General features: G+C 41.0%; 1 protein-coding gene across 1 annotated transcript in view; it reads left to right on the top strand.

The window, feature by feature from the left end:
• The first annotated feature begins 6,626 nt into the window (after nucleotides 1-6,626).
• Nucleotides 6,627-26,440, top strand: part of qrsl1 (glutaminyl-tRNA amidotransferase subunit QRSL1) — a 33,994-nt gene continuing 14,180 nt past the window's right edge. Inside the window, exons 1-8 of the mRNA XM_043687052.1 lie at nucleotides 6,627-6,672; nucleotides 7,469-7,628; nucleotides 8,828-8,926; nucleotides 13,278-13,374; nucleotides 14,873-15,043; nucleotides 16,652-16,827; nucleotides 20,748-20,860; nucleotides 26,104-26,296. Coding sequence (XP_043542987.1) covers nucleotides 6,670-6,672; nucleotides 7,469-7,628; nucleotides 8,828-8,926; nucleotides 13,278-13,374; nucleotides 14,873-15,043; nucleotides 16,652-16,827; nucleotides 20,748-20,860; nucleotides 26,104-26,296 — 1,012 coding nt within the window. The 5' untranslated portion in view covers nucleotides 6,627-6,669. The remainder of the gene's footprint in view (nucleotides 6,673-7,468; nucleotides 7,629-8,827; nucleotides 8,927-13,277; nucleotides 13,375-14,872; nucleotides 15,044-16,651; nucleotides 16,828-20,747; nucleotides 20,861-26,103; nucleotides 26,297-26,440) is intronic.

Below are 26,440 nucleotides of genomic sequence, written 5' to 3' on the forward strand. Positions count from 1 at the left end.
GGACAAGTCATGGGAACAGTGCTGAGCTGGAAGGTTGGAACTGCGGTGAGGAGGGGGAAAGGGGAAATGAGGAAACTGTTGAAGTCCACATTGATGCCCTAGGGTTGAAGTGTTCCGAGGCAGAAGGTGAGGCATTCTTCCTCCAGGCGTCAGGTGGTGGGGGAGTGGCGGTGAAGGAGGCTCAGGACCTCCATGTCCTCGGCAGAGTGGGAGGGGGAGTTGAAATGTTGGGCGGGTGTCCTGGAGATGTTCCCTAAAGTGCTCTGCTAGGAGGCATCCAGTCTCCCTAATGTAGAGGAGTCCGCATCGGCAGCAATGGACACAATAAATGATATTGATGGATGTGCAGGTGAAACTTTGGATGTGGAAGGCTCTTTGGGGACGCAGGTTTTGCAATTTCTGCAGTGGCGGGGGGGGGGTGTCAGGAAGGGAGGGTGGGTTGCGGGGGGGGTGTGGACCTGACCAAGTAGTCACGGAGGGAACAGTCTTTGCGAAAATGGCGAAATATATCCCTGGTGGTGGGGTCCGTTTGGAGGTGGCGGAAATGTCTTCGGATGATGTGGTTTATGCAAAGGTTGGTAGGGTAGAAGTTATGCACCGGGGGGTTCTGTCCTTATTACGGTTGGAGGGGTGGGGTTTGATGGTGGAGGGGCAGAATGTGGATGAGCTGCGTTGGAGGGCATCTTTAACCACATGGGAAGGGAAATAGTGATCTCTAAAGAAGGAGGCCATCTGGTATGTTCTGTGGTGGAACTGGTCCTCCTGGGAGCAGATATGGTGAAGGCGGAGGAATTGGGAATACAGGATGGCATTTTGCAAGAGGTAGGGTGGGAAGAGGTATAATCTAGGTAGCTGTGGGAGTCGGGTTTGTAAAAAAATGTCAGTGTCCAGTCAGTCGTCATTAATGGAGATGGCAAGGTCCAGGAAGGGAGGGACGGCTCAACCTCCTTGCGGGAGCACAACCTTGCGGGAGCACAAGGTGGAGCTAATGCAGTCATCAATGTAGCAGAGGAAGAGGTGGGGAGTGGAAGATGGACTGTTCTACGCAGCCAACAAAGAGACCCATACGGGTGCCCATGGCTACCCCTTTGGTCTGGAGGAAGTGGGAGGATTCGAAGGAAAAGTTGTTAAGGGTGAGGACAAGTTCAGCCAAATGAGTGAGAGTGTCGGTGGAAGGGTACTGTTGAGGACGTCGGGAGAGGAAGAAATGGAAGACTTGGAAGCCCTGGTCATGGCGGATGGAGTTGTAGAGGGATTGGATGTCCATGGTGAAGATGAGGCGTTGAGGGCCGGGGAAACGGAAGTCTTGGAGGAGGTGGAGGGCGTGGGTGGTGTCCCGAAAGTATGTGGGGAGTTCCTGGACTGGGATGGGGTGGACAGGGGGGAACAGGACAGTGTCAAGGTAGGTGGAAATAAGTTCGGTGGGGCAGGAGCAGGCTGAGACAATGGATCGGCCAGGGTGGTCAAGCTTGTGGATCTTGGGACGGAGGTAGAACCGGGCAGTGCGGGGATCCTGGACTATGAGGTTGGAAGCTGTGGGTGGGAGATCTCCTGAGGTGATGAGGTTCTCCTATGGTCTGGGAGATGACGGTTTGGTGATGGGGGGTGGGGTCATGGTTGAGGGGGCGGTAGGAGTTGGCGTCTGGCTTCAGCGTTGTAGAGGTCAGTGTGCCAAACTACCAGTGCACCCCCTTTATCTACTGGTTTGATGGTGAGTTTGGGATTGGACCATTGTTCATGACAGTACAGAATCAAGAAAATAATCTTCACAGAGAGTGTAACAAGCTACATTATGGAATTTATTGAAAGTCAAGTTAGTTTTTAGGATTTTCTTTGACCCAGAGGGGTTGCATGGCTAACGTGGTTGTGTGGGAAAGTTACAGGTAGGAAAAAGGATTTAAAGCCTCAGACAGGTCAGCCACAATTTAATTGAATGGCAAATGACCGAATGACCGACTCCTGCTTGTAGTTCTAATCTCCTCTCACCCACAATCTGAGATACCTGCACACCTCTCATTCTGAATTGAGTTAAAGTAAGACTATAGTTAGGCCACATTTGGAGTATTGTGAGCAGTTCTATAGGAAGGATGTGGAGGCTTTGGACAGGATGCAAAAGAGATTTATGTGGATGTTACTTAAATTGAATTGAATTGAATTTATTTTCACGTGTACCGAGGCACAGTGAAAAGCTTTGGCTTGCGAGCAATACAGGCAGATCACAGAGTTATGTAGCATAGATAATTAAATAATAGGTAACCAGCGGCAAAAACAAAAACACAGGTACAGGCGAATGTTAAGAGTTTGAGAGTTCATTCAGTATTCTAATAATAGTAGGGTAGAAACTGTTACAAGACCAGCTGGTGCATACGTTCAGGCTTCTGTATCTTCTCCCCGATCGTAGAGATTGTAGAAAAACATTGTCAGGGTGGGATGGGTCTTTGAGAATGCTGGCAGCCTTTCCTTGACAGCGGGCCTGGTAGATGGATACTATAGATGGGAGGTTGGCCTTTGTGATTGTCCGGGCCAAGCTCACCACTCTCTGTAACCGTCTCCGATCTTGAATGGTAAGTTACCATACCAGGCAGTGATACATCCAGACAGAATGCTCTCGATGGCGCACCTATAAAAGTTGCCAAGGGTATTCGCCGTCATGCCAAATTTCCTCAGCTGCCTGAGGAAGAAGAGTCCAAGAAAGCTTATTGTGGATGCCCACTCCCACTCTCCACTTGTTCCACCTCTGTGCTGTTAATGAGTAGGGGGGCATGAGTAACATTCTGCTGAAAGTCAATAATGAGTTCCTTGGTTTTGCTGGCATTGAGAGCTAGGTTGTTCTCAGTGCACCATTACTAATAAGAAGAGGTTGGACAAATTTGGATTGTTTTCGCTAGAATGTCAGAGGCTGAGGGGGTAACCTGACAGCAGAATATAAAATAACAAGAGGCATGGCTAGGGTGAATAGTCAGAGTCTTTTTCCACAGGTGGAAATGTCAAATACTAGGGGGCATAGGTTTAAGGTGAAAGGGAGAAAGTGTAAAGGAAATGTGTGAGGCAAGATTTTTACACAGAAGGTGGTAGGTGACTGGAATGTGCTACTGGGGTAGGTGGTAGAAGCAGATATGAATGCAACGTTTTGAGGCATTTAAACCAATAAATGGACAGGCAGGGAATAGAGAGAAACAAAATACCACAGAACTGTGGATGCTGAAAATCAGAAACCTAACCAGAAATTGCTGGAAAAACAACAGGTCTGGTAGTATCTGTGGAGAGAAAGCAGAGTTAACATTTCGGGTCCAGTGACCTTTCCTCTGAACTAAGATCGACCCACTTACTTGTTTTCTGTTTATTGGCCAATTCGTAATCCCCATGCCAGTACATTATCTTCTAGCCCATGTTCTTTACTTTTGCTGAACAACCTCTGACGGGAGACTTTATCCAAAATGGTCACAGATTCCAGACATTTTAAAGCCAAGCTTACCTTGCCACCCAGTCCTGTATCATCAGCAAAATGAAGATAGATTACACCATATCTCTTTGTCTATGTCATTTAAAATGGATTGTAAAATATTTACAAAGAATTATCAAATTCAGTGTAAAACTTTAATTCAGAATCTTTTGAATTCTGCAAGCTTTAGGTTTTCAGTTCTTTCAAAAGAATTGCCAAACTCATTTTTACCAATTTCAAATGAGCTTCCATCTCAATTATGTCATATTGTTCACTGCAGCAGCACAGCTAATCATCACCTCAATGTTGCCTGGCCGGGTGATGTGAACTTAGCTGTTGACACTAGTGTGGAAATATCTGAATCACATTAACTGCCACTGGTCAAATTACCCATATTATTAAAATTAACCAGTGACATCAACATCTATACTTTGCTCGACATATTTAGCAAAATTTTACAATATTCTGACATGTTTAGTCAAAAGAAATGCAGTTTTAACTCATACATCTGATGGAATGAACAACTTTTTTTCCAAGAGAAGTGTGACATATTATTTCATGTTTTGAAATATTTGTCAAAATATCCCACCCCTAACATAGGAAAGGAAGGAGTTATTGTTTAGATTCTGACCCCTTTGCATCTACATCCTTTCACCCCATTATTGGGTTTATCATCAGCTGCCCTAAGTCCTAATTTCTGAAAATTCCTCTACTTTCTCCACCTTTAAAGCTCTTAGCTCAGTTTTTGGTCACCCTTCCTTCTGTGAAGCACCACATACTGCTATCTTTTCATATTGTCAGAAGTTGCCTTGCAGATGTAAGATTTAGTTCTACCACCTACCACATTTTCTACGTCCAGATATTAATCAGTCCATCGCCAGGGATGGCTGAACTGCAAATGGTGATTTAGGAAGGATTACCAGCAATGTTCTCTCTCAACCAGACTGTAACCCAAGAAGATAGCCTGCAGTCCAAGCAAGTGCATCCCTTTACATATGTGCACAACTGTACAGACCAATTGAAAGCACTCACGCTTAAAAGAATAGGCCGTACACACAACAAAATCATGAGAGGGAATATGCTAGTATGTTTAAAGTCCCAGTTAGAAACCATTGGGAAATATAAGATACAGAATGAATCAAAGAAATTTCTGGGAAGGATGTCAAGAGCGGCTGCAGGATAACTTTATGAGGAAGAGGGATTAACAAGAAGTCATGGTCCAAATTGGTACCAACAATGTAGATGGGAAAAGGGAAGAGGTCCTGAAAGCAGATTTTAGGTACTTAGAAAGGAATTTGTAAAGCATAACCTTAAGAGCAGTAATGTCAGGATTACTCCCAATGCCACATGCTAGTAAGCATTAGAACAGGAGGATTGATTGATTGAACACATGGCTGAAAAACTGGTGTCGAGGGAGGGCAACAGATTTCTGAGACATTGGGGCCAGTTCGGAGGTTGGTAGAACTTATTACACCTTAATGAGACTGGTAGTGATATCCTTGCTGGGAGATTTGCTGGTGCTGTTGGGATGGATTTAATACAGCTTATCTGGGAATGGGATAGTATGTCATTTGGCAACAACTAAATATGGTAACAGAAAGTAGCAAAACCGCTAGAAACAAAGCTGAGTATCAAGTATGCCTCAAATGTGGAATGTTGTCAAAACTACAAAGTTAATGCTCTGAATATACAGCATGCACAACAAGACAGATAATCTAAAGGGTCGAGAGTGTGGTGCTAGAAAAGCACAGCAGATGAGGCAGTATCCGAGGAGCAGGAGAATTGACGTTTCGGACATAAGCCCTTCATCAGGAATGAGGCTTGTGGGCCAAAGGACTGAGACATAAATACGAGAGGGGTGGGGCTGGGTGGAAGGTAGCTAAGAATGTGATAGGTAGATGAAGGAGGGGGTGGAAGTGATAGGTAGGTGAGGAGGATGGAGCGGATAGATGGGAAAGATGATGGACACGTCAAGAGTGTGGTGCCCAGTTCGAAATTAGGACTGGGGTAAGGTGAGGGGCGGGGAAATGAGGAAACTGGTGAAATCCACATTAATCCCGTGTGGTTGCAGTGTCCCAAGACAGAAGATGAGGTGTTCTTCCTCTAGGTGTCAGGCAGTTAGGGTTTGAAGATGGAGGAGGCCCATGACCTGCATGTCCTTGGTGGAGTGGAAGGGACAGGTACAAACCGACATAAAGGGACATGGCATAATTGCCATTACAGTAACATGGCTGCATGGTGACCTGGACTGGGAACTGAATAACCAAGAATATTCAACATTTACAAAGGATGGGCAAAAAAAGGAACAGTAAGTGCAATTGTTCTGATGATATAGGGTGGGATCCGTGTATTTGTAAGAGAGGGATCTCAGATTAGAAGAACAATGTGTTGAACCTGTTTAGCTAAAATGAAGAAACAGTGAGAGCAACAAATGTTGGTTGGATTATTTAGAAGACAGCAAATAGTAGTATGTGTGGGGCACCAGAAGATGAGAAGCTTATAATGTGGGCAACACAGTTAACATAGGTGATTGCAATCTATTTGTAGACTGGGTAAACCTGATGTAAGTTTGCTCGCTGAGCTGGATGGTTCATTTTCAGACGTTTTGTCACCATACTAGGTAACATCATCAGTGAGCCTCTGGTAAAGCACTGATGGTATGGCCCGTTTTTTATTTGTTTAGTTTTCCTTGGGTTGGTGATGTCATTTCCTGCAGTGATACCAGTTCCTGTGGTGATGCTATTTCCTGTTCTTTTTCTCAGAGGGTGTTAATTGGGGTCCAAGTCGATGTGTTTGTTGATCGAGTTCCGGTTGGAATACCATGCTTCTAGGAATTCTTGTGCGTGTCTTTATTTGGCTTGTCCCAGGATGGATATGTTGTCCCAGTCGAAGTGGTGTCCACAGGAACTGGCATCACCACAGGAAATGACACCATCAACCCAAGGAAACCTAAACACATAAATCGAAAATGGGCCATAATACCAGTGCTTCACCGGAGGCTCACTGATGTTACCTAGTATGGTGACGAAATGTCTGAAAATGAACTTTCCAGCTCAATGAGCAAACTTTCATCCAGAATCTCAACCTGAGCTACAAATCTCAAAACCGGCCAACTGGGTAAACCAAGTGAGCACTTGAGCTACGGAGAATAAATTTCTAACAGGGGTTTAGGGATGGTTCACTAGAGCAGTATGTTAAGCAGCTGACTACAGGCTATTTTAATACTAATGGTATGTGATGAGAAAGGACTTTATTGTTTTTAATCTTGTTTTTAAAAAAACTTTCGGGATGAGCGATTACAATGTGTTACATTTTCAGTTAAATCAGAGACAAGACTCTTCACTTTGAATAAGGGAAATTATAAAGCCATAAGGCAAGAACTGGTTGAAGTGGATTGGGAAAATACACTAAAACAATACTGTACACTGGCAAATGGAAAGTCTTTTTTTTAAAAAAAAAACTATTACTTCTTTTACAGCAATTATGCATTCCTTCAGGGTGTAGAAGCTCAAAAATGTCAGTCAACCATGGCTGATGAAGGAAGTTGTATGAAAGAAAAGGCTTATAAAGTTGTCAGAAATAGTAATATATCTGGGGATGAGGAGATTTTTAATGAGAGAGAGAGAAAGCAGGAATTTGAGGTCAGGGTTTGAGTAGGGATTGTGAATTGTCAATTGTACTGCTTCTACTTTAGTTTGCCAGAGCTGACCAGGCCGTTAAATTTATTAAGGGATCAGAAGTTTGGGGGAATTTGTGCCATCAAGGCTGTCATTAGCTATGGAGTTTCTGCAAGAGTGCATCCTTCTGTTCATTGTTTCCAGGTACCTCAGGAGGATGTAGTAAACTCAAATCTAGGATTTAATGATGATAGATTGTATGAAGTACTGGGATTAAAGATTAGGGCTCATTGAGAATTGCCTACAATGCCAGCCAATTAGATATAAATTTATTGATGTGGTGGGTAACCTTTTCTTATCCTATCTATATGTGACCTATATTAGCCTTCCATCTATATTACAATTGTAGATTACTCGAGCTTTTCAAGAAGGTCGAATCAGTCCAACTGAGCTGTGCCAAAGATGTCTGTCTTTAATCAGGAAGACAGCCTTCCTGAATGCCTACATTACCGTCACTGAGGAGCTTGCCATGCAACAGGCTACAGCAGCAGAGCAAAGGTTGCAAAGAGGTGACGTACAGCTTTATCATTATGACCAATGGGATTTACAGAATTTTTAAAACATTGAGCTCCACTACACTTTACCTTTCTGAGTGTACTTACGTGCTTGTTAAAATTCTGTTAGAAACTTGGCTTCAAACTTGTTCATATTTTGGATGGATGTAACATTGCATTTTTATTTGCTCTCCGTTAGTACAGCTGTCTAGGTGAAAACTATGTATTTGTTTTTCTGATCATAGCAACTCCCTATCCTTTTTTTTTTCTCCCCCAGTCAGTTTACCCATTGAGGCAATGTTACTTTTTCATTCATAGGTTCCAGTACAAATGAAGTGCAGAAAAAGTGAACAAAAATTTCATATATAATGCAACTTTTATCACTAAGATATTCTAATTAATTATTTTTGAATCATAATCCCTGCTTTGCTGGACAATGGAGACATTTCTGGATCAGATTATCTAATTTTAGAGTATTAACTAAGAGAAAAAATCGTGACCAGAGTAAAGCATTGTCAGCTCCTCTTCAAATAAAACCAAGGATCTTTTATGTCCTTCTGACCAGGAGGGAAAGGCCTAAATTTAATGCCTATTTGGAAAGGCAGAAACTCCTAACAATGCAGCTGTCTCACACTTTCATATTGATTTCTGACACTGTCGGAGTTGAGGCCATAATCTTCGAACCTTCTGTCTTAGAGGAAGGAGGACTATGAGCAAAGCTAGGCTGTCAGTTTTTAAAGTTCTGAAGAAGAATCGTATGGAACTTCAAACACTGGCTCAGCATCTGTCTCTGTGGTTGCTGGCAGGGTTTTTCCAACACTCTTGTTTTTATTTTGGGACTTTAACATCTGCAGCACTGGTTAAATCCTCATTTTAGTATTCATATCAAATTACTTGAACCAGATTGAGAAAATCTAATTTGGGAATGTTAATATAAAACTGGTATATAAGTTAGACTGTCCTGTTTACCATCCGAAGGAAAAATGCAATTAAAATGGATTTGTTTTGGTAACTATACATAATTCTGAAGTCAGTCTGGAAGAATGCCAGTGTGCTTCCAATCTTTGCTAATCTGTAAAGAACTGCAACAAAGTACATATCAGCTACTTATAACTATTACATCAATTCGGTTTATTGTGTCATTTATTATAAAATATATAAATAATAAATTATATATTTCACTATATAAGCATTTTTGATTTATATTCACCCAGGCAAATGCTTTGGTCCCTTAGATGGGGTTCCAATAGCTGTTAAGGATAACTTCAGCACTGCTGGTATTGAGACAACATGTGCATCAAACATGTTAAAAGGTAAAGGCTTTTTTATTCTTTATAAAAATAGTTTGAATTTTGAAGCAAATAAATAGGTAATGAAATATAAAGCATCAGTTATCCAATTGTAATATTCCTGCATTGTTTTCAATCTCTTCCAAACATTGTGGGCGAATGAAAATGTTTCATTCAAGACCTGTGCCTTGAGAATTACTGAATGCCTTATCCCGTCGAGGTTTAATTTCTCAAATACTCCTCTGATTGCTGTCTACTCTCTGTAAATTGCATTTCATTTTGAATTCTGCAGCCTAAAATTTCCACTCTCACATGCAATTCCTCAGCTCTTTTTGTAAGGTTTCAGAATTTTTTGTAAGTATAGATTTGGGAATGAGTTATGTTAAAAGGTCTTGAATTTTTAAAAATTCGTTTATGGAACATGGCCTGGGTCAGCAATTATTGCCTGAGCCTAGTTGTCCTTGAGAAGGTGGTGGTGAGCTGTCTTCTTGAGCTGCTGCAGTCCATGTGCTGTTGGTTGACCCACAATGTCCTTGGGGACAAGATTCCAGGATTTTGATCCAGCAAGAGATAAAGAACATTGATATATTTTCAAATCAGGTTAATAAGCAGCTTGGATGGGAACTTGCAGGTGATAGCTAAAGCTATAGTGATTGTGAAGATGTCTGCCAGGTTGACCTCGCAGAATGAGTTCCCTGATTGGGGCTGTTAATCTGGTCCAATCAGGGAGCATTGACTGACAGTTAAGGACAGGAGTGTCAGAGGTTCTGTTCACTCAGAGGTGGATCAGTGTCAAGGATGCTCCACAGGTAAATAAAGGGTGACTTGATGACAGTGTACTAGTCTCTGTGGAGTTATTTCAATGACGTTCCCATGTGTCTCCAGCCCTTCTCCTTCTAGATGGAACTGGTCATGGGTATGGAAAGTATTCTCTAAGGATATTTGGTAACATCTTGTGGATAGTACATCCTGCTACTATTGAGCATTGATAGCAAAAGGAATGGAATATGATGCTGTTAGGTTCTTTGTTCTTGAGATTCTTACACATTTGATGCAACTGCAACACACCAACTTCTGTGAACAGGCAAAACTTTATTAAGCAAGTACAAGTTTTCTGGAGGAACCCTTAACACTCTTTGCAGGGCTTGCCGAATCGTGTCAAAGATCTCTTTGAATAAAAGGATCAGTCGTTCCTTTATACAGCACAAGAGCTTCACATTACAGTCAGTAGCGGCTGCAAGATGACCCCCAGCCATTCCCCCCCCCACAGTCACATGCCACTCGAGACACAATGTAGTCATCACATCATTTCCAGAAACTGTATAATGTAAGTCATCCTTAATTGGCCAGATCGGTTGTGAATCTTTTTTTTAATTACAGAGAGTAGTCAGAATTTTAATTTTAACCCTTTTTAAGTCTTTCTGACTGGGCATATTCCTGAACAGAAGACGCTCTGGCCACTATATACCTAAGAGAATATCAATCCCATCCTTCCCAAGTTCTAACTGACCCAATAAATTAACTCACTGATCATCATTGTCACATACAGATTATTGTGCGATCTACATGACTCTGTTGGCAGAGTTTTCCATCAGGTTTCTGCTTTTTCTGGCCATTCCCCACAATTTGATGTCTTTTTTAACTGCTTTACCCTTGCTCTATAGAACTCACATCCACCCTCCTAACTTGCTTCTCCTTTCCATTTTTTAAATTGTTTACAGACCCCTTTTAAGATGATTTGTGATTGTTTCTATATGTGCTGCTCATAAATAGAAATGGTAATGTTTGATGTTGAGCTGACAGTAAGTAGAAATGATGCTGGTATTGACGTTTGTTTAGTAAGATGAGGAGGTTATAGCAGTTTTTGAACTTCTGACTGTTGGCGCATATCTCTTCATGGGATTATTAACAAGTGCATTTCTTTAATTTACTCAATTTTCCATTCAAGGAATGCAACTTTTGGAACTCCAACAAATGGTAAAGTACATGGTCATGGGTTTAGCCCTGGGGTCTATCAGTTTGCCCTGTGATACTGATTTGAAGGTCAATTCTTGCTTCTGCCCATGTCCCCCTAGCAAATTCCAAACTTGCATTGACAAAATCCCAGCTTGTTGGTGATAGTTGGAATGTGATCTGTACAGACCTGTAAAGGTGGGTTGAAAATATTCAGGAAAATAAAGGAAATGAGCAACCTGTCCAAAGGAACATGTGTATTTTCCTTTCTTTGACCTCTGCCCATCCCTTCACAGGCTGAGATGCAATTCTGCCATTGCTGGGAGCCTTCTTTATAAGCTGCCTTTGTTCAACTGTTGTTTTAAAAAATTCTCAAGGTCAGGTTCGTAGGAGAGTAGTCTGACACAGAACAAACAGCCAAGAGGCGAGTCTGCTAGAATATGAGCATTTTATTCCCCGCAGCGTCGCCACAAACTTACAACGGGTCTGGCTTATACTCACTCTACATGTTACCGGAACTGGGAGCTGTCAGTTCTCGTAGAGCGGTTGCCATCAACCCACGCTCGGCGGTTAAACGTAACCCCGGAGCAGACTCACCGAACTGGAGACTTTTCCAGCTGATATACTCTTTTCCAGATATAAACATTCATGTGAACAGCAGAGCAAGGCTAAAAAACACATTCCATTCTGGTTACATACAGATAAGAAGATTCACACGGGGAGGTGTGTAATAAGATTCACACGGGACTAAGCAACACCTCCATTCCGGTTAGATTCACACATGTATTGGGACATAATTTTTAACCGTTTCACCACATTCCACTGCTTGGCCCAATACATGTGTTACATTATGATTCACACATGTATTGGGACATAATTTTACACCACAACTGTGAGCTGCAAATTGAGAGTTAGCCAACTAAAAGAAACATTGCAAAGGATGTACTACAGTGAATTTAGTCCCTTCCTTGTCCACACCGATCTAGAAAACACTTTTGATTGACCTCACAGTATAGTGATTCCATGTTCTATCTTGGGTCACCCCTGCCTTCATGAGCCCTCCTTTATCCCCAGCTCAGAAGCAAAGATCAATTAAAATGCACCTGCTGAGGTCAGCTCACTCATTAAAAACAATCTGACAATCAACCTTGAAGCCTCTCCACACATTATGACTCACTGTACTATGCAATTATCCACTGGAGAAAAAGCTATACTTTTATTCTTTTTGAAATCAGTGAATAGCACTTTTTTTTAAGTGAATCTATTAACCTTTTCTATAATGTACTTTATTCAATAAAATTCTCATAATTTTCACATGCAGAGAGCTAATGATTTGGGAACTCTTGAACTTACTAAAAATGTGTCCAGTATTCTGTAAAACTGATTCATCAAATAGTTACTTGTAGAAGGAAGCCAATTGGCTAATCCGTAATGATCTTCCTGTATTACAGATTGTAACCACTGACTACATAATTTTTCCTTCTGATACCAATGGTCCTTTAGTCATTCACCTTAAATCTGGAAGATATTCGGTATCTCAGCAATGTCCTTTGTCACTGACTTCAGTGTTTTATCCTGGGTAAAGACAGGTGTAAAGGATTTATTCAGCACCTCTGGTGTGCCCTCTATCTCCACACATGGTCCTCTTTTTGATCCTCAATGGCACCCATCCCATCTCTTAGTATTCTAGTGGGATCAGCTAAATTGCTCTTGTTAGCTGCCAGTCTCTCCCTGTAACCAATGCATTCTATATTTGCAGAATCTAGTCATTCTTTTCAAATTTCAATCATAATTTGAAATATGAAATTTGCCATCATTATTTCACTCGTGAAGCCAGAATATATGCCATTTTTGTAGAGATAACGACATGGAAAAATTCAGAAATTAAAGTTTTTACAAGCCAGTTCCTGGCACAAACAAGACTGATTGATTATACCCTTATATTTGCAAATAATCTACCAAAATTCCAACTTGTTTACAAATATATTTCAAACATATTTTATAAGAAAAACTATTCCTCAAGACAAGCTTGTCTGTCAAATATGACTGATTTAATAATATTGTGATCTTCAGCTTGTTTTACGTTTATTAATCAAAGTTACCCGATCAAACCATCCTCTCTTCTAGTCCCTCCACTGAAATAATTCTACTCACTGAAGTATCTACCCTTTATTTTGTTTCCACACATTGGTTTAAATTTTCAATACGGGGTGGGTTTAAATGCTAGGTGCAGATTTCACTCAAGTATTGATCAAATGCAAAGTTCAGGGCAGTGCTCACGCTGGCGAGGCAAGAAGTAAATTAACTATGTTGACAAATTATTTTAATCTGAAAATAACTTAACTCAGTAGTTTCCACTCTCTAATTATACTTTGTCATGGACCCTGTGGTGTATATAATGAGTTTGCTCTATTGCTTGCAGGCTACATTCCTCCTTTTAATGCCACAGTTGTCCAGAGGTTAATGGATCAAGGTGCTGTTCTTATGGGAAAGACCAATCTTGACGAATTTGCAATGGGGTAAGAACATAACTTGTCCGAACCATGTGTTGGCAATACATTATTTTAGGTCTGAGGTGTGGAGAAATTTCCCTACCCCAGGTTGTGGATCCTCCATTGTTGAGTTTTTTGAGGCTGGGATAGAGATTTTTGCTGCTCATGGAGAGAAATTTTAAAATAGAGATGAGAACTCAAAAGGTGCTGGAGGAGGAGGACTTAGATGTAAATGTGTACAAGTCGTTAAAGGCAGTAGCAAAGACTAAGAAAGCAGTTAATTGGACAGCATTCTGGGCTTTATCAATAGAGGCAAAGAGTACAAGAACCAGGAGATTATGTTAAACTAATATAAGGCACTAGTTCAGCTTCAGCTAAAATATTGCATCTAGTTCTGGGTGCCACACTTTAGAAAAGATTTGAAGGTATCTGAGAGAGTGCAGAAGAGGTTAATGAAAATGGTTTCACAATGAGGAATTAGAGATATGACAATTAACTGGAGAAGCTGGGACTATTTTCCTTGGAGAAATGGAGGCTGAGAAGAGATCTGGTTAATTTATTCAGTCATTCAGACAGGAACTAGGAAACAAATGTTGCCACTCATGAATGAATCAAGAATGAGCGAGCACTGATTTAAAGTAATTAGTAAATAAAGCAAAAATTATCTAAGGAATAACTTCTTCAAGCTCTGAGTGGTTAGGATCTGGAATGTAAAGCCTGAAAGTATGATGGAGGCTGGTTCAAAAGATTATCAGACAGTCATTTGAAAAGGAAGAATGTGCAGGGTTATGGGACAAAGACGAGAGAGATGCACTGCTCATTCGGAGGAGCAGCACGGAAACCCTGGGCCAATTGGCCTTTTTCAGTACTCTACAAATTCTATGGTTCTGTGAAACCTTGGGAACACAAGGCTATGGAGAATGGGTAGGAAAATGATGTTGAATTGAAAGATCAGTTCTGAAACTTGAAGCAGATTCAAGGAGGCAGACAGTCCATTTCTGCTCCTCGTTTTAAGTTCTTCTTAACTCTTTCTTTCTTGACAATTTATGTAATGTTAATTTGCACTGTGTTGTATTTAAAAGTAGCTGTACTTGAAATATTCCATCTTTTTCAGACTTACTCAGTAACGTTTTAGAATTTCAGAATTGTTGGTACAAATTTCTGTAGGTTCACTATCTCTGCTGTTGATCAATCTATTATAGTCTCATTTTCTTTTATTTTCCCATAACCGCTATTTTTTTTTTGCTGTTCAAATCTCACCTAATATTTGCTGGCTGTTGTGATTGCTATCATCTGCTTTGGTGTTCTATGGGCAATGGTCTGACTAGCCATACTTAATACATTGCATTGTTGTAACCACATGTTTTTTCTCCTGTTTTCTCAGCTGTTTCTTAATTGCAGTTTTGAGATGGCAGGTTCTCAACTATAACGAGGCCTCAGTGGTGTCAGTCTTTAGTTCAAAGGTGAAAACCTGATGAATAACTGTTCCCATAATGTCACAACATAACAAATATTAATTCCCTAGGAGCGGGAGTATTGATGGCATTTTTGGACCAGTGAGAAATCCTTGGGGATATTCCGAACAGTACAGAGAACGATTTGCTCATGACCAGAAACTGGAAGATTCCAATTGGGTTATTGCAGGCGGTAGTTCTGGAGGTAGTGCAGTAGCAGTGGCTTCACGGACATGTTTTGTGTGAGTATTCCAAAACATTTCTGTTCCCCAGTCCCCAGATTTACATTTTTTAAAACTATTTAATAATTTCAAACTGAAATTTTTTTTAAAATGAGGTACATATAATAAAGCTAAAATCAAACTTCGAAAGATCAGTTCGTAGTTTAGGCACTGTCCATTGGCACTTGGCTCTCACGTGCAGGAGCTTTGCTGAAACACTCCATTTTAGTTAGCAGCATTACTACCAGAATTTAAAGAAAGTAATTTGTGAAGAATAGTGACAACGCCACTATTTTCCTCTTCTTGAGAAAGTGTAAAAGGTATGAGCAGATAGGGACACAGTTAAGTTTTGCCTTGTGTGAGACAAAGACTCAGCTTGCATGACTTGGATCAGATAAAAACTTGCAGTAAACAGTGAGGTGCTAAAGGCAAAGGTAGTGGGTTAATAAGGTGAAAAAGCATTCATTATGTGAAGCCAGTTAACAAGGTTAAGAACATCCATTGTATAATTCCAGATGGCTTACTGTTTACTGTTAATGCTCGCTGATTGTAACAGTCACCCAATCAATACAGATGTTGCCTTTGGAGGCTGCTCCCTGTAAGTGACTATATAATATATTAGGAATCTGCTGTTTGAGAGAAGACCGAGAACTTATGCCTCTGTTCACATCGGCGATCATTCTATCTCCCTCCAGGGCCCAGAATAAAGATGAAGGAGGTAAAACAATATTGTGTCTCTGAGTGTTTGCTTCAACTGATACGGGAATAAGGAAATGGGACGACACTCTTACAATGAGAATGTGGGACCTGTTTCCTTCAGATGCTGCAAATGCATAACAAAAGCCATCCCACAATGCTGTAATAGGGAGTTTCATGGCAATAAGGGAATGGCAATAAATATCCAAGTCAGGATGGCAAATGATTTGAAAGGCATGTTGAAGACATGGTGTTCCCATGCCTCTACAGCCATTGTTCTTCTGTGTTGTTGAGGGTGAATGTTTAGGTGCATTCTAATGTAATTGGTCCATAAAATAAATATATTCTTCAGAGTCTTGGGTGACCTGCAAAGCAGGTAGTTCAAAGCCCTGGAGAACGACTACCTGTGTTGCATTTGCATATGCACTGTTCTTGTGTACTGCTGATGAAGCAGATATGCTGACTTAACAACCTATTTAACCATACCTGTGAAAATCAACAAGTATCACTATCCTGAGCTCAGGATGCTTAAGAAGCATTTTTACTAGAGTTCTGGCTCGAAACCTGTGACATTTGGTACAAATTGAATCTTATTTCAGATGAATCTTCAGCGCTCCATCTGTTTCCATATTGCTCATTTCCCAGAACTTATCTTCAGTCTTATCATGCTTCAACTTTTGTTTATTCTCTATTTAGTTGTTTTATTCCCTTCTTTATGATGAATTCCTTAATTTCCAGTGAAGGGGATAATTTGACACTCATACAGTTAGATTTTAGATTAGATTCCCTACAGTGTTGAAACAGGCCCTTTGGCCCAACAAGTCCATACCGACCCTCCGAAAAGTAACCCACCCAGTCCTATTTCCCTCTGACTAATGTACTTAACACTATGGGCATGGGCACACAACACTAATTGTGCGACATTTCTCTCAGTTCTCTAGGTTCAGACACGGGTGGTTCCACACGCAATCCTGCAGCCCACTGTGGTATTGTGGGCTTCAAGAGTTCCTATGGTTTGCTATCCCGTCATGGTCTCATACCGTTAGTCAACTCGATGGATGTTCCTGGTATTATGACCAGGTGTGTCGATGATATAAGCACGGTACTAGGTAGGTTACTCTTCATTAAAATATCTCTGTATTTGTGCTTACTTCACACTTCAAAACCAAGTGTCAGGGGGTCAATAGCTCATGTGAGTGATGTATGAAAAAGATTAATTCACTTCTGCTAAATTTATAGGAACGTAAGAAAAAGTAACAGGAATATACTTAAGTCCATCAGGCCTGTTCTTCTGTTCAGTATGATCATGGACAATCCTCTCCTTCACCTCCACGTTTTTTTCCATCTGCTCTCCATATCCCCAGTACTGAAAGAGATCAGAAAACTCTTCCAACCATGAATAATGGAGACAAAAATAGAAATTGCTGGAAAAGCTCAGCAAGGCTGGCAGCATCTATGGAGAGAAATCACAGTTAATGTTTCGGGTTGAGTGATCTTTCCTCCGAGTAATGGAGCACCTGTGACAAAGTGAAAGTCGGCAGATGACCGTAGAGACCACTTTGCTGCTTGTAGGGCCTCTGTTGTTCAGTTTGGAGGCATGTTGAGCATCTGCTGACTTGTGAAATTTTCGATACCTTTTATAAATATGATGAGTCAGATAGCTGGCCCTCATTCACCTGATTCCATGTTGCTTTCTGTCATGTGTAAGATGTGAGTTAACCAATGAATACCAGCTGTTGATCACCATCTCAGCTAGGACCGATTAGCACCTTGTAATAGTGCATTGTAAAAGGATCCCATTGAAACTGCACCAGCTGTTTGAGCAATCCAGTTAATCCTATTCTGTTTCCCTTTGTCAGAACTTTTCTCCTTAAATTAATTAGATAATTCTTTTCAAAGTTGCCATTGAGTCTGCATTAAGCACCTGAATGAGTCAAAATCCTTGTCACTTGTTGCTTACAAACATTCTTCATGATGCCTCTCATTCTTTTGTCAATCCCTTCAGCCATTTGGCCCACCAAGTCTGCATTGACCCTCAGAGCATCCCATCCAGTTTCCATAACCCCACATTTACCATGGCTAACCCACCCTAGCCTGTATATCCCTAGACATTATGGGACAATTTATTCACTCCATTATTCACTCTTCATTCACTCCATCTAAACTCGTGCTTTTAAAATACATCAAATATATTTACTCTAAGTAACCTCACTTTGTCTAATCTATCCACATAACCATATTAGCGCATTCCAGGCAGCATATTCCAGTGTTTAAAGATTTTTTTTTCAAAGTCGCTCTTTTATTTCGCTCCCAATAAGTGAATTTCTAGGACTACATACATAATTGTATGGGTGATATGGCGACCTCAGTAGTTAACATTGCTGCCTCATGGTGCCAAGGGCCCAGGTTCAATTCCAACCACAGTCGGTGTGGTGCTTGCACATTTTCCACGTGTCTGCGTGCGTTTTCCTGTAGGTGGTTTGGTTTCCTCCCACAGTCCAAAGATGTGCAGGTTAGGCGGATTGGCCATACTAAATTGTCCCATAGTAAATGTGCGGTTACGGAGAGTGGCTGGGCTTCTGAGGGTCAGTGCAGACTCTGAGCCAAATGGCCTCTATCTGCACTGTAGGGACTCTATGATTCTTACTCCTCTGATTACAGGTGAGAAGAATTCATTTAAGACCTGACCCAAATTCACTGGCTCCTCACAGTTGCCCTTTTGGGTGTAATGGTACCCTTTCCCTGGTAATCCTCTTGCTGTTACTAACAAAAAATCTTGGGAGTTTTCCTTCATCTTATCTGCCAAAGATATTTTGTAGCCGCCTTTGTCCTCTTAATCTCCTTTTCAGGCAACCTCCAATACTTTGTATGCTTTTGAAAGGTCCCCCTGTTTTTTATGCTCTGTACATGACATATACTTCCTTCTTTTTCTTTATCAAACTCTCTATCCCTTGACATCCAATTCTTATTGTCCTTGCTCTTCATTCTTAGAAGAACATGCTGGCCCTGGGTGAGTGAGTGAGTGAGTAGGTAGGTAGGGGAGCATGTGATGGGAGTGAATGAATGCAAAAGGTTGAATTCTCACTATGCTACTTTTAAATAGACTTCCACTTTCCAAATGTAGACAAAGTAGGCAAGTAGTTGCACTCGGGCTATATTTTACAGATCTATCTAATGAAATTGAAATTGGCCTTCGCCCAGCTCAGAACTTAATCTCTGCACTACCCTTATCTCTTTCCGTCATGACTTTGAAACTTAGAGTTATGGTCACTATCTCCAAAATGCTTGCACACTGAAACTTCAACAATTCAATTGACTTCATTCTCTAGGATTAATTCTAACACTGCCTCATCTGTAATAGGAATTCACACAAAATAGGGGTCAGAAGCATCTGGTCATGGCATTCATGCAGTCCCACCACAGGCTCTCCTACCTATCCACTCACTCGCCCATCCCTTTATTCATTTGCCTCTGATTTCCATTCACCCAGGTTTTTTCTCTCGCCTCTCTCGCCTCTCTCGCCTCTCTCGCCTCTCTCGCCTCTCTCGCCTCACTCGCCTCACTCGCCTCACTCGCCTCACTCACTCTCATTTGGGGTTGAATATCATTGCAGAACAATATAGAATAGCTACGAACCATCTTACGGTTCTATCTATTCATAGAACCGTAAGATGGAGCAGGCCATTCAGCCCATCAAGTTTGTTCTCCATTCAATCAGACTATGGCTTATCTGAAAATTGTCAAATCCACATTCCTGCCTTTTCCCAATAACTCCTGATTTCCTTATTGATTAAAAATCTATCTCGGCTTTGAACCTATTTAATGGCCCAACCTCGACAGGCACTCTGAAATAATAAATTCCTTTTCATCTCGGTTTTAAATGTGCAACCCCCTTTTTCTGAGATTATGCCCTCCAACTTAGACCTTTCCACATCTAACTTGTCGAGTGCCCTCAGAATTTCATATGTTTCATTAAGATCACCTCACGTTCATCTAAAGTACAACCTCTCCTCATATGACAGTCCCTCCATATCTGGGATCACCTAGTTGACTACATCCGAGCGAAGCTTCTGTGGACTCTGATGTCAGTATATCTGAACCGTTCCCATGCCCCAGCTTTTCTTTAGCGTACTGTGCTGAACCCACCAACTCAGTAGTGAACATATCGCCATCTATTTTGGCCAGAACAACTTCACATTAGAGGGACAGCTCCTTGCAAATGCTTTTGAGTTATATTTACGTGTATTTTGAACAACAGCTTGGCGAACTACTTGAGCCACAGTGCCTTTCTGGCTACCTGTTGGACAAGCATGTTTCTTTTACTATCAGTAAAACTTCCTGGTTTTGAAAGCCTGCCTCCTCATGTGCTTTATTAAGTGCTTTCACAACTTGTCCCATCATCTCTTCATAAAAGTACAAAGCCCCAGGTCTCTCGATCTCTCCCTACACCTGGTTTATAATAATACCATTTAGTTTCAATCAGGTCTTCATCGTCCTGTTGCCAAAATATATTAGTTCACACTTTTCTCTGTTGGATTTTTCTCTACCACATGCACATCCATTCCACCACTGTCTGTTTTCTCTTGAATTTGAATTTTTGATAATTCCATTTTCATATCTATTTTATACACCGATCGTGTTTACTCATTAGGTTCAAGCTTGCCTTCCAAATATCAGCATCGCACCGTTTGAACAAAAACTGTCAACTTCCCTCCATAAAAATGGAAAATAAAATCAACTTCTCACTTCTCCAGTAGACATCATTAGAGTAGTAACACAAATGGGCAAGCATTGTATATCAGATGGAAGTGAAAGTGGAAGATTAGGAAGTATAGCCAAAAACAAGGAAGTTGGACAATATATTTTTTAAAAACAGCTTTTGGAAAATAGCACCTAGGAGAAACCTTTCGAATGCTATCTTCTGATATGATGTTCAGTGTCCATTGTGCCAGCTCAGCCATTCACTATGTCCTGGTTACTTTTAATTTTGGGCTATGGTTTTAGTAATTTTGCTGTAATACTTGAACAGGTACACTTGCGGGGCATGATCCAAAGGACTCTACCACAATACAGGACCCCTTTGAACCCTTTGAATTACCTGATGAGATTGATGTAAGAAATCTGAGTGTGGGGATCCCAAAGGTAAGGCCTGTAACTAGGTTTTGTAAGCTAACTTCCAAAAGCAATTTAATTTTGAAAAGCAGTTATCCAGTTTCCTAACATGTGTTGTGTTATTCTAATTTATTCTGATCAAAGGAGAAGACTGAGGTAGTTTTTAAAGCTTTTGTTTGGTCAATAAATTGTGGCACGTTTGTGTTGGAAACACTAGATGTTGAGTACAATATAAAAATCCCCTAACTAGAAGCAATATAATGGGAAGCTGGAAATCTAAAAAACAAAGTGCTGGAGACTCTTTGGAGAAATGGGTTCTGGAGAAGGGTCACTGGACTTGAAATGATGATTCAGCTTTCTCTACACAGATGCTGCCAGACCCACTGAGGCTCTCCAGCAATTTCTGTTTCTGCTGGAGAAACTCAGCGGGTCGGGCAGCAACTCTGGAAAAAGCAGTTGAGTAATCTCTGAAGAAGAATCTTTGGACTCGAAATGTTAACTCTTTCTCTGTCCACAGATGTTGTCAGACCAGCTGAATTTCTCTAGCACTTTCTATTTCTAATATAAAGATCCCCTTTCTCTCTCATTGAGTAAGACTACCAATTTGTGTCATAAAGCAATGGATGTTGGCCTTCATTCTTACTAACCTCCCCCTAGTCAGTGCACAGAAGACTCCCATCATTTTAGGCTACACGCAGTTCTTGAAAATGAAATGTCAGAAGTCTAATTAACACTCCCAACTAGGTCCCAATTTTCCATTGAACCAAGTGCTTCTCATTTAGATCTCTCAGATTTAGGAAATTTAAACAAATCTTGCTAGCGAGGACTTTTTGCAAATCACTTAGAGTCATAGAGATGTACAGCATGGGAATAGACCCTTCGGTCCAACCCGTCCATGCCGACCAGATATCCCAACCCAATCTAGTCTCACCTGCCAGCACCCAGCCCATATCCCTCCAAACCCTTCCTATTCATATACCCATCCAAGTGCCTCTTAAGTGTTGCAATTGTACCATTTTCCACCACTTCCTCTGACAGCTCATTCCATATACTTACCACCCTCTGTGTGGGAAAAGTTGCCCCGAAGGTCTCTTTTATATCTTTCCCCTCTCACCCTAAACCTATGCCCTCTAGTTCAGGACTCCCCGACCCCAGGGAAAAGACTGCCCATTTTCCCTATCCATGCCACTCATAATTTTGTAAACCTCTATAACGTCACCCCTCAGCCTCCGACGTTCCAGGAAAAACAGTGAGAATAGCAGTATTCAGAGTGAGACAATGATGGCAATTAAACTCTGCTGAAACCTACCTTTAACCTACCAGAGGTCACTCAGTCAGCTCAAACAAGAGAGAATCCAGCTATTGCCTCTTGGCATTCAATGGCATTACTGTTGCTGAATTCCTCCACTCTTGGGATTTGGGGCTACCATTGACCATTGAACTGAACCAGCCATGTCAATACAGTGGCAACAAGAGCAGGTCTGAGGCTAGGAATCTTGCAGCGAGTCACTTGCCTCCTGTCTTCCCAACAGCTGAAACCATTGCATTTGGTCCCTGCTTTAAAATTTGTTCCCTAGCTGCTGACTTTGATTTTATTTTGTTATTGTCAAATGTATGGCGATACAGTGAAAAGTATTGTTTTCCATGCTTACCTGACATAGCTACATCAGAGTAATTGAACAGAATGCAGAATTGAGTGTTACAGCTACAGAGAAGGTACAAAGAAAAATCAACTTTAATGTTTGAGAGGTCCATTCATAAGTCTGATAAGACCGGGGAAGAAGCTGTTCTTGAATCTGTTGATACATGTTTTCAAGCTTTTGTATCTTCTATCCAGCAGCAAAGTGTGCAAGAGAGTATAACGTAGGTAGGAAGGGTCTTTGATTGCATTGGCTGCTTTCCTGAGGCAGCAGGAAATATAGAGGGAGTCAATGGGTGAAAAGTTGATTTGAGTGATGGCCTGGGTTGTGCTTAAAACTCTGTAATTTCTTGCAATCTTGGGCAAAGCAGTTGCCATATTAAGCTGCAATACATCCAGGTAGGATGCTTTCTATGGTTAATCTATAAAAATTGGTAAGAGCCATCGGACATGCCAAATTTCCTTAGCCTTCTGATGAAGTAGAGGCATTGGTGTGCTTTCTTTACTGTAGCTCCGTTCTTCTCACTGACAACTGCCTTGAGACTAAACCAAAAACCTTGCTAAACTCACAACCTTGCTGTTATATTTGACTCTAATCTGAGCTTCTGACCACATATCTGTGTCATCACGATTCACCTCTGTAACATCGCCAGGCATGCCCTGCCACGGTTCATCGACTGATGATTTTGTGTCTTTGTTATCCCCAAGCTTGAATATTCAAATTCTGGCTGGCTTCCCACATTCAAATCTCAGTAAACTGGAAGTCACCCATTACTCTGCTTCCTGGGTCCTTATTTGTAGTAAGTCCACTTTGCACATCACCCATGTGCTCACTAACCTACATTCGTTTTCCAATCAAACAACATCTTATTTTTGAAAGTTTCTCTTTGTTTTCCATATGACTTTAACTCTGCAACTCCGTAGTCTCGCCAGTCCTACAACCCTCTTACATTTGCCCTCATCTGATTCTGATCTTTTGAGAATTCCTGAATTTAATAGTAATTTAATTTATGATACCATCTTGAGCTGCTGAAACCATAAATGTTTGTTTGTTTTTCTCCTTTCATTGAATATGAGTGTCACTGACAGGCTAGCATTTGTGGTCCACCCCTATTTAGTCTTGAACTGAGTGGCTTGCAAGTCTGCTTCAGAGGGAGGGTACTAGTCACCACGTTGCAGACAGTCTAGAGTCGCATGCAGGACAGATTGGATGAGGATTTCGTTCATGAACTAGATTAGTTTTTACATTTTTATTAGTTTTTGATGGTCACCATTACTGATATTAACTTTGTAAATTGAATTTAAATTCTGTGTTGGGATTTGAACCACATTACCCAGAGTGTTAACCTAGGCCTCTGGTTTACTAGTCCAGTGACATTACCATCAGGCCGCCATCTTTTCCCTTATCTCTCTGACTCTCCAACTCATTTTCTTCATTCTGTTGAACTTACCTCTTCGACCAAGATTTGGCCATCGAACTGAAAATCACCTCATGTAGCTCAGTGACTAATTTTGTGAATTCTCACGGCACAAAAAAATTGCAAGTTCTTATTAACAGGTTTTGAATTTATTAAGTAATATTTATGTTCATTTTGAACAAAACTGGATGACTGAGATTATTTTTATTATTATTATTATTATCATCTCTATAAGAAAGCAGTAGAGCTTTTATTTTGTAACTGGATAGGACTTGCTTAAAAGAGAGTACAGTACACTTGCAGTTTACACCTCAATATATTTGGAATGAATGGCAGTCTGTTCACTTGGTTACTTTGAAATCAGCACTGTAACTGTGAAATAAGTAATGTTTACCAATGCAATTTTAAAAATAGACAATTGTTGTGCATTTCATTTCTCAGATCTTTTTATTTGTTTAATTTCTATCATTTGCATGTGCTGCACAATAGCATCACATGCTACTAAAGTACAATAGTACTTCATATTTGATGTTTGAATAAGAGTAACTTGATCTTTAAAGGTGGTATATAGTGTTTTATTGAAGCTATGCTGTGTTTGTGTACTCTTGTTATTGTGGATATTGCAATGGTTTGTCAGTGTTAGATAGGTCGATACCACTGTGTCAATACAAATAGGAGCAAATTTGGAATAGGAGCAGGCCACTTGACCCCTCGAGTCTGGTCTGTCATTCAGTAAGATTATAGCTAAGCTGTTGTCTCAACACCATATCACTGCCTACTTTGCCAGTCCTTGTCTCCCGTTGGTTCAGAATCTTTCTTTCTCTGCCTTAAAACTATGCAATGATCCAGCCTCCACCACTCTCTAAAGAAGAGAGGTTTGCAGACTCATGACCCGCAGAGAGAATAAATTTCATTTCGCCCCTTTTAAACTATATCCATTAGGCCTAGTCTGATGCAACGGAGTTCATTTACAAAACTCTTAACACAAACAGGCTTGTGATTTAGAATAATCATTCCTGCCCAGGTTAGTTTGTCGGCTTTGCTTCTACTCTATTTGATTCTCAATTCACTTCTGGCCTCTGTGCAAGAGTTTGCTTGTGGGGGATGCTGAATGGAGGGTCTTGTGATAGTCCCTCCCATCTAAATCAGGAAAGAAATTGGAAGAACAACCACCAGGTCTGTTCTCACATAATAAATGAGATCAGAAAAGATATTTCTACCTCCTTCCTCCCCAAAAACATCTATCTAAAATAGTTTATACGGTCGGGACATGAGCTCAGTATCCTTCAAAAGTCGTTCAATCCCTGTTTTAGTGCATCAATCCAGAACCTCGGCATTGAACAAATTTTAGACAATAGGTGCAGGAGTCGGCCCTTCTGCCCTTCGAGCCTGCACCACCATTCAGTATGATCATGGCTGATCATCCTTTAATCAGTATCCTGTTCCTGCCTTATCTCCATAACTCTTGATTCCACTATCCTTGAGAGCTCTATCCAACTCTTTCTTAAATGAATCCAGAGACTGGGCCTCCACTGCCCTCTGGGGCAGAGCATTCCACTCACCCACCACTCTCTGGGTGAAGAAGTTTCTCCTCATCTTCGTCCTAAATGGTCTACCCCGTATTTTTAAGCTGTGTCCTCTGGTTCGGCACTCACCCATCAGCGGAAACATGTTTCCTGCCTCCAGAGTGTCCAATCCTTTAATAATCTTATATGTCTCAATCAGATCCCCTCTCAGTCTTCTAAACTCAAGGGTATACAAGCCCAGTCGCTCCAGTCTTTCAGCGTAAGGTAGTCCCGCCATTCCAGGAATTGACCTCGTGAACCTACGCTGCATTCCCTCAATAGCCAGAATGTCTTTCCTCAAATTTGGAGACCAGAACTGCACACAGTACTCCAGGTGTGGTCTCACCAGGGCCCTGTACATCTGCAGAAGAACCTCTTTGCTTCTATACTCAATCCCTCCTGTTATGAAGGCCAGCATGCTTATTAGCCTTCTTCACTACCTGCTGTACCTGCATGCTTACCTTCATTGACTAGTGTACAAGAACACCCAGATCTCTTTGTAAGAACACCCAGATCCTGTTTGGTTCTTTATAATTGAATTGCTGGTTGAAATTCTGTCTCAGAACTGTGGTTTAGTACCGATTAATTTGAAAGAGGGTACAGATTTTAAATTTCTCCTTCAATTAATCAACCTCTTGCTTGTTTTGAAAGGAATATCATGCCCCAGGATTGTCCAGTGAAGTTCTGAAAACCTGGATAAAGGCTGCAGACCTATTTGAAGATGCAGGTGCCAGAGTTGTTGAAGTCTCCCTACCTCATACCCAATACTCAATTGTCTGCTACCATGTCCTGTGCACAACAGAAGTAGCATCAAACATGGCACGCTTTGATGGACTAGAATATGGTACGGAGCAACTATGGTATGGATAAAGATATGGTATAGGTTTACTGAATGTGATCTCAGTAGACAGTAGTTACCATACATGTGAGAATTAAGAATCAATATCTAATGGATAAATACATGATATCTTCGCAGAGACAATAAGAC

This window comes from Chiloscyllium plagiosum, chromosome 3, assembly GCF_004010195.1.
Source record: "Chiloscyllium plagiosum isolate BGI_BamShark_2017 chromosome 3, ASM401019v2, whole genome shotgun sequence".
NCBI lineage: Eukaryota > Metazoa > Chordata > Chondrichthyes > Orectolobiformes > Hemiscylliidae > Chiloscyllium > Chiloscyllium plagiosum.